This window comes from Lipotes vexillifer, unplaced genomic scaffold (assembly GCF_000442215.2).
Source record: "Lipotes vexillifer unplaced genomic scaffold, Lipotes_vexillifer_v1.1 scaffold182, whole genome shotgun sequence".
NCBI classification, from domain to species: domain Eukaryota; kingdom Metazoa; phylum Chordata; class Mammalia; order Artiodactyla; family Lipotidae; genus Lipotes; species Lipotes vexillifer.
Window position 1 is genome coordinate 3,314,610 of NW_006798798.1, and position 9,302 is coordinate 3,323,911.

A 9,302-nucleotide genomic window follows, 5' to 3' on the forward strand; every position below is an offset into this window, starting at 1 on the left:
GAGGGAGGGAGGGAGGGAGGGAGGGAGGGAGGGAGAGAGGGAGAGAGAATAGGCAACACAGCCACACAGTTAAAAAAGCTCAGAGCATGCAAAAGAGAACACAGTGAGAAGTCTCCATCCCACCCCTGTCTTCCAGCTACTCGTTCCCCTCCCAGGAGGCAAATAACATTACCAGTAATTTTATGTATATACAAATGTGTGTGTGTGTGGATATATACATGAATTCCTATTCTTTTCCCCCCTTTTTACAAAAGAACTAATTACATCTTGCTTTTTTTGGCACTTCATGTATTTTGGAGGTCACTCCACATCAGCATATCGACAGCTTCCTTGCCATTTTTAAAGCTGCATAATATTTTGTTACGTGGATGTGGCAAATTTTATTTGACCGTTTAGGTTGTTTCCCTGTCTTCTGCAATTATACAGCAATTTCCCAAATGATACGCCTGTATAAGCATCGCTCTGCACAGGCACAAAGTGTTTGTCCACACATGAGGTTCTTAGAAGTGAAGTTGCTGGGTCACAGGGTGTGGGCATTTGTAATCAAGACAGAATTACCAGGTCTGTATGAATTCTGCCAGTTTACACTCCAGTCAGTGCTACAGAAGTGTACCTGTCCTAGTCCTCGCCAGCAGTGGTTTCAAACTTTTTAATGTTTTATATCAGTCACTTCTTAATCTTGGTGGCTGAAAATGTGTTGAAAAGTCTTGTTTGGGGGGTGAGATTTAACTAGCCTAAAAGTAGATGATTTTTACTAAATACTCCATTTTTAAGAGAATCGTCTTAACATAGATTCCTGCTAAAATGGGAATTTTTCAACTAGCCCAAGTGTTCCCTGAGTTAGCTAGAGGAAGATCGGAGGGTACCTGGATCACCAGACCCCAGAGTTCAGCTGGGAGGTGGCCACCACTTTGACTCGAGAGAGATGCAGATAGAGACATGTCAGAGGCACAGGGAGTCCTGTGTTCCATCCTCTCCAAGATCCAGTCCCTGCCTAGGTGCTGAGTTTTATGCCCTAAAAACTGATAATCTTGAAGGTCCTAGTGCTCTTGTTCAGTCATGACCTTCAAATCCTTGGAATGCCTTAGCCTGAGGCTGGTGCTGGACTGTAGGCAGGATGACCTCACAGTGTTAGCAACAGAAGCAGATAACCCCCCACCATTTCAGCATATCCGTTCAGACATGCTGACCTAGGCTCTCAGAACCCAGTCTCTTAAGTCAGAGACATATCATTAGAAATCAGTGGACGACAAAGGAAGCAGCACCTCTCTTCATTACCCCTCCCCCAACACACACACACCATTCTACCTTTCCCAGCGCCAAGTCCCAGGATATAGGCCACTCACCATCTGTGTGTATTTACTTAACGTGTGTGAAGCTGGTGGTGACTGGGAAGGCGTGCCTCCTGTTGAACCGCCACTGGGCGCTGCAAGTTGCTCTTCCTCCAGGAAGGACGAGAGAAAGAGAGATAAAGTGTAGGGTCTCCTGGTCAAGCTGAGTGCAGCAGGACAGCAGTAGAGCAAGGGTGCTGCCCCTGCCTGGGGCCAGGGACCCTATGGGGGTCCTGTTCCCCAACTGCCACTATCAGAAGCTGGGTCTCCTTACAAGTATCTGTGCCTCCAGACTCTACCACCACCCCTAATGGACCCTTTTAGTCTAAAGGTCCCCCTTTTAAAGGTAGAGACTGTGTTTTATTTACTTAATCGCATTATTTACCTTGGTGAAGCATTCTTAGAATTGGCATCTACTGATGAATATATTCATAACTCAATACATCCCAAATCCAGATCTCTTTGGTGTCTAAATCCAAATGTATTCAGCATGACTCACTCTCCCCCATCCCAACAACTTTTTTTTTTTGGAAATTTCTCACACACGCTCCAGGACTACAGGTGAATGAGTGACCTGCACAGGAAGAGGTGAGGGGAGCTGGGTGTCTGCGATTAGACTCAACCCCTGTGGGAGGTTGCAGCAATAGATAGTCCTTGACGAACTTCCAGCAGTTAAGTGGTATTTTGCCCTATTCCATTTTTATCTTGTTTTGAAGGTCTATCAGATATATGCAAAGAGGGCCCCAGAGGAAGTGCACGCCCTGCTAAGGTCCTTTGGCACCGACTACGTGATCCTGGAAGACAGCATCTGCTATGAGCGCAGGCACCGCCGGGGCTGCCGGCTGCGGGACCTGCTGGACATCGCCAACGGACACGTAAGCGTGCCTTCCGCCCCGTGCGGGGCGTCCCCTGGGGAAGAGAGGGTCCAGTGTGAGCCCTAAGGAGTGTAACCACCTTTATACCTTGTAGAATTGCACAATGGATCAAGCATTCACCTCCGTTGCGTTCTGCAGAACCCCTACCTTGGCACGTTACTGACTTGCCACGGGGGCTGGAGGGGCAGGAGAGATGGGAGGGGAGCTCTTGTCCCCACTGTCACACCAAACAGAGCAACTCCGTCTTCAGCTGGTCTGTGTCATGAGGCTCTGCATAGAATTTATTTTTTAAGGTTTTGCTACTAAAGTGAAAAAACCTCAACCTTTTAAACCGCTGCTCCAAAGCGTCATTTTGGCTGATACGAGCGTCCATGAGGGCGGTGCGCCAACCCAGCACCCCACAGCCTGTGTGGTAGAATCTCACTCCTCTCCCTGCCCTCTTGTTGGGTGTCCCTTTTCATCCACTGGCACACTTCCACAAAGACGGCTTTCTATGGCCGAGCTTACATTCCTGAGCAGGAAAACAAGCTACTTCTCTTTTCTTCCTTCTGAGGAAAATGTTTTCGGAGATATGCCAGGTCTCAGGTAGAGAAAACATAAGATTTTCACCCTTTAGAGGTGGTGTGTGCTGTAATTATTGGTATAAAAGCTGATAGATATTTCTAAAATGAGTGGGGGGAAAAAGTGATAAACCTAGCCTACATCTGAAAAAAATAAATAAATAAAACCTTGGCTGTACAGAATTTGAGATTCAGAACACTTAAGATCTACTCTCTTAGCAAATTTCAAGTGCAGAGTACAGTATTATTAACCCTAGTCACCATGCTATACATTAGGTCACCAGAGACTTACTCATTTCATAACGGCAAGTTTATACCCTTTGACCAACAAGAATGTATTGGTTAACTTGATTGTAGTAATCATTTCACCATGTATATGTATATCAAATCATCAGATTGTATACCTTAAATATATACAATTTTATATGTCAATTATGCTTCAATAAGGCTGAGGCAAAGAAAATGAGATTTGATTTTTGCTCAAGGAAAAATAACTGTCCGTAACTATCTTGAATTCAGAGGAGGTACAGACCAAATACATTTAAATTTTGCTTTGTGTGTAACTTTTTCTAACTAGGCCATCTAATGAGTTGCAGAACTTTCTCTGGTCATAGTAATTCTTCTCTGTGTTTCATTTTTTGAGAGGGAATGGTGCAGTATGTTCCTCAGGGCAAGGAGATCCAAGTTCTGCTTCTAGCTTTGCCATTAAAGGTGAACACTGTTTGACACCGAACTCTGCTCTTCAGCCTTGGGTCACACTTCCAAAGGGGAAAGGGGTGGACCAGATGGTCTCCAAGCAGCCATTGACATTCGTTCAGTTTTTCACTAGCCTGTCATTCTTAAAGAAACCCAATCCCTGTTCCTACTTCTGTTTGTCTTTTGTAAATACGATTTTTTTCCAAATTGTATTGGTTTTGTTTTGGCTTTAGATGATGGATGGCCCAGGAAAGAATGATCCAGATTTGAAACTTGCAGGCCACCCTCGCTTTTGCGAAGAGATAAAAAGAAACCTGCCCCCCTACACAGCATACTTCACTCGAGTGTTTCAGAACAAAACATTCCACGTTTACAAGCTATCCAGAAACAAGTAACAGAGCTTTCTATTTAATCTCTATTTTTGATATGTGAAACTCCATCATAATGAAACTCCATAGATAATGTTTCAGATGTAATTAGGTAACCGGTACCTTAAAGCTGTGATATGATTAAGTCTACAAATGTTTACACAAGCGTTACCATCTTTGAAAGTATCTTATACATGCTTCAGTCTTTGTCTTGTTTCATTAATGTTCTTTAGCCTAAATGTTTTCAACTTTCTAAAAGTGATCTAGAATTTTGTTGTTGGGGAGAACAGTTAAGTGTTCCATAGGTGGCCTGAACAGCTGCATATCATATTGGAAATCTAGAGCCTGTTTCAAGATTTGAAATACTTCTAATTTTTAATTGACTTACAACAGCTATAGTTGAATTGAATTGAGGGGATACATAATTAAATTATTTTTTCACTAGTGAAGACCAACTGGTGGCTTTTTAAAAAGCTCTCTATTGTCCTGTTTCACCTAAAAATTTTATAATGTTTTTAATTTGTCATGCTTTTAATATTTTTTAAAAAATCATGTTAAGTCTTCATATGTGTATCTAAAATTTCTAAAATTTTTTGTTGTGCTCCATCTGAAATGTAATGTGTAGCACTTCAGTAGTATGTGTCAGTGTGTGTATGTGTGTACACAGGCATGTGCATGAATGTTTTAATGCTGGACACAGAAAAGTGTTACAAGTTCCCCATTGTAAGTCCTTAAAGCAGCAGAAATGTTATGTAGCTGAGTAGAATTTGTTACTGAATAGTGTTACTATTTTAAAACCTGTTGATACTATTTAATCTATCCTGCAAGTAAGAAAATTCTTCTTCATTTCTTACTCATTCAAATTTACTGGGTTTGCAAAATTTTGTAAACTCTTTGTTTTTAGCCTTTGTATTTTTTACAGCCTAGAACCTTGCAAAGTCTTACTATTTTTAAAATGTTGTATCTTAACTAACTCACTGCTATGATATTTTTGGCAGAGAGCATTTTCATACCAAGTTTGATTTGTGATCTCCAATCTTACTGTGAGGGCCCTTGACAGGTGGTTCTTTTTCTTACTCAAAGGTAACCAAGTGCCTCTAAGTCATGCTTATTTGTAAACAACAAAGAGGATTATGTGTACCTTGTACCTGCTCAAAAATTTTTTGATAATTGCTTTTGTAATGAATTTCTAATGATAGGGACATGTAAAAGTTACTGATAAAAGCGTATTGTGTATTTAATTAAATCGAGATGGCTAATGAAATTAACTTTCACCTCTCATGCCAGTTGGAAATGATTTAAATATTTCTCCTTGCAATTGTGTTGAAGTAAATCACTGTAGACATGAAGATGGATATATCACATGTTCACATGATTTTCTATTCAGCTACTACTTATTAAGCAGTATTCAAAAAGAAATTTTACACTATCATGTTGTGTTCAAGGAAGGATACTTGGCTTTTATCAAAACTTATTTAAATAAAAAATTGACAGTAGCTGGGTTATTAAATTATGCAACTGAAACTCCTGAATTATATCTTTCTTATATCCCTTAATAAGGTTGGAGACCACTGCAGTTTAGGATAATACAATAATAAAACATTTTAATCAGTACTGAAACTTTAATTAAGCCAGTAATGATGCATGCCTGTTGCAGCTGACAGCATGGGTCAGTCCATCCTTCAGTGAGTGCCTTACTCTAATTGAAACCAAGCACATGTAAGGTACAACGTGTTAGACTATCTAATTACGTTTTTAAAACCCTCTATTACCTTCTCAGAAATATTTCAATTTATTTTAAATATTCCTGTATTATTAATCTATGCATTTGGGTATCTGGAGTTTCAGTATACAAGAAACATGTACTTAAATTTTTATGCTTATCATCACCACACTGATCGCATACAGTAATCCTTTTTTCACAGTTTAGGTGCCATTTGTTGCCAAAACACTTAGTGTTCAGTCTTTAGTGAAAAATATAAAGTGCCAAAAAATCTTGCAAGACAGAATCCATACACACATTCTTTCCAAAACACTGTGACCATGTATAGTTGACATTTTTATTTCCTGATGACCAAATCTCTTAATGAATCATGTTAAATATTTTTAGTGCTCCTCAGTATTCTCTTTTATGACCTTCTCATTGGAGTACCTGGGAGGAAAGAGAGGAAAAGCGGCTGACCCTGGCTCTCTAAGCTCCCTGCCACACGATCTCAGTGGCTGTGCTAATGTTTGGTAATATCCTCAAATTACGGCTGTATTTTATGGGTAGAAAGACCACTTGATTTTGCTTCAGAGTCAGCATTCAAAAGAACCTCTAAGTACAGTAAGTGCTCTTAATTAACCTTTACTTACGTGACTCACCGGGTCCCTTCACAGTCTCCATCCCTCTTGTAAGCTGACTTGGCCCAGCACCACTGGGGGCTGCTCCCTGGCATTCTCAGGCCTCTGCTCTCTCCTTTGAGTTCTCTGCCTGCGCCAACCTTGTCTGCATGCTCTACTTCCCGCTGTAAATACACGATTCAACATAAACCCCGGAAATTTCGCTCTAAAATGAGAGGGTTATTTCTGCAAAAATTAGCTTGAATGCTTTGGTAAGATTAGATAAAGGTTGCCACTAATAAAAATTACTTTTAAATTAATTGTGGTTGGGAAAATTATAAAATATTGGGAGAACTTAAAATTCAAGAAAATTTCTGAGCTTAGATTGCTTCACAGATTTAATTTTAGTACTCATTTCACCTTAAAAAAAATCTAGACTGATCAGAAGGTATTAAAAAGTACCCAAATCATATTATTGGTATGATTTATGCAAAAATAAAACTGTAATCATTGGACCCTTACGCAAAGGAAAGGCCTCGGCTTTACATCAGAAGATGAGCAAATGAATGTACAATTATACATTTGACGCTATGATTCCCTACTTTAACCAACTTTAACTTCATTAAATGACCAACTACTGATACTGATCACAGTGGCTAATCTACTACTTCTAGAGTTGAAAGGTTCCAGTCGCTTTATTACAGACTTAAAAAATAGGAATTCATTTCAGATATATTAGCCAGGAGCATAATTAGGTGTTATCTAGGCCATTTGTTGTCCACTTAAAGGTGATATTCTTGACCTTTGTGAGATCAACTAAATAAATGTGTGTGTTTGTGTGTGTGTGTGTGTGTGTGTTGGGTTGGTGCTGGTGTTGGCAAGGACATATGTAGATATGTCATCTGGTCTGCATCTTTACAATTAACTAAAAAGGTTTATTCTGATTGCACATGAACCTTGTAACAATTGTAGCTCATCTTTGGCCAAAACTTACCTGAATTAACTAGAAATAGTCCATTTTTAAATTTTCATTTAAACGTTGGAATTAATAGAAAGACAAAATGTTCTCAGATCATATATCTTGGCCAGTATGCTCCGAAATGCTTTATATGTGGCAACCTTTTGGCATAGAAGAGAGTGCTTGTCTGTTCATGGAAAAAAAAACTTTTAAAATGAGAGAGTGGCTTACTTTCTTGTGGCAATTGATTTTCTGTACTTAATACCTATGGGTAAAATCTTACAAAGAGCTTTTATAATTTGTTGTACTGAATTGTATGAAGACTGTGTACTAAATAAAGCTATGTTACACAAGATGAGTGTCTTTCATTTCTTGGAAGGTCAAAAACCAAGGAACTGGGGCTTCCCTGGTGGCGCAGTGGTTGAGAGTCCGCCTGCCGATGCAGGGGACACGGGTTCGTGCCCCGGTCCGGGAAGATCCCACATGCCGCAGAGCGGCTGGGCCCGTGAGCCATGGCCGCTGAGCCTGCGCGTCCGGAGCCTGTGCTCTGCAACAGGAGAGGCCATATGCTAAATAGAGTATAATCACTAAAAGATGGATGTGACAAGGTCTTAATTGTACTTGCTAATGTTGAAGGGGTTTCTTTTTTTCACAACATTTGGTTTGATAGCTGCTTATTTGCTTTACTTGAACCTCAAGCTTATAGTTAAGACTTCTAAAGAAAAGGCTGCTGTCAGCTGAATTTATCCTCAGATAAATGCTGTTGTTTTGACCTTTGGAATTGTTTCTACTTCTTGACTAAACTCTCAATCTTTAGTAACTCAGGAAAATGGGTGGTGGTTCACATTTTTGGTAAGAGTGTATAGATAACAAATATGCTTGATGTTAGGTTGTTCAAAGCAGATATTGAAATTCCAAGCAGAAACGGTCAGGGAGACGGATATACTTCCAAACAGAAGAAAACAGCAGTGGGATCTCAAATATTTGGTACTGCCTCTTTACAAGTATACCATTCAGTGTACTTACACTAAAGCTATTAAGTACAAAGCTATTAAGTACATGTTGCTAGAATGGTCTGACAAATTAAGAATTACAAACAATATAGATAAGTGAGAGATTCGGGATATGAATGAACTGAATGTGTAGTGGTTTGACATGTGACACAGGCACGTGGCAGATGAAATGCTACTTCTCTGCCCCTCATCTCAAACCTTTTCAGTTAATTTTTTTTTTTTTTTTTTTTGCCACGCCACGCAGCACATGGGATCTTAGTTCCCCAACCAGGGATCAAACCCATGCCCCCTGCCGTGGAAGCACAGAGTCTTAACCACTGGACTTCCAGGGAAGTCCCCCTTTTCAGTTAATTTGATATTTAGACATTTGCTTTGTAGGATTGTTCTTCGAAGTGCAGATAACAGAACTATAGTGTAATGTGAAATCAATTTAGTGGGTTGCAACCAACATTTAGTGGTTGAGAGAGAGAGAGGAAAGAGGGAGGAGGGGGAGAGAGAGGTTAAGGGAAGGGAGAGGGTGGACAGCCAATACGGTAAATATAGGTATTGTTTTGTGAAATATTTGTTTCAGTTATACATGTCGTTATTTGTGCTCTGGGGTGCAATGTCAAATGCACTGTGAGTTTATGGTCAGTTTGAAAGCCATGCCTTTATAGCAGGGAGGATTCTGGGAAGATGGCAGTTTGAACTTGGCTCTGTCTTGTCCCCCAATTCCACTGTAGAAGAACCCTTTGAACAATGATGATATTAAAGAATTATCAATTTTAGGTGTGATATAGACACTGTTATTTTCTTAGGTCTTTATCTTTTAGAATATATACTGAAATATTTACAGGTGGAATTATATATGTATAGGGTTCATATCAAAGTCATTTTGTGAGGCATGTAGATGAAACAAGGTTGGCCATGAGTTGATATAAGCTAGTTTGGGATTTTTCATATAGAAAAAAAAAGAAATTATAACTACCAAATCAGGAAACTAGGAAGATTAAAATTTAAAAGAACTGGAATCAATTATCTAGGGAAATAGTAGAATAAACAATCCCTCCCCACCAAAAAACGCTGCATCTTTTAAAAAGATTCATGAAAAAAAAACACCTGGTAAACCTGATTAAGAAAAAGAGCAAAAGAAGACATAATCCACAGATAGGTTAAAAAGAAAACTAAAGCCTGGCCAAT

The 9,302-nt window shown here is 39.6% G+C and overlaps 1 protein-coding gene across 1 annotated transcript in view; it reads left to right on the top strand.

Annotated features, from left to right (window-relative positions):
* Positions 1–6,012, top strand: part of DPY19L3 (dpy-19 like C-mannosyltransferase 3) — a 70,305-nt gene extending 64,293 nt beyond the window's left edge. Inside the window, exons 17-18 of the mRNA XM_007470935.1 lie at positions 2,048–2,206; positions 3,696–6,012. Of these exons, the coding sequence (XP_007470997.1) occupies positions 2,048–2,206; positions 3,696–3,857 (321 nt within the window). The 3' untranslated portion in view covers positions 3,858–6,012. The remainder of the gene's footprint in view (positions 1–2,047; positions 2,207–3,695) is intronic.
* The last annotated feature ends 3,290 nt before the right edge of the window (positions 6,013–9,302 follow it).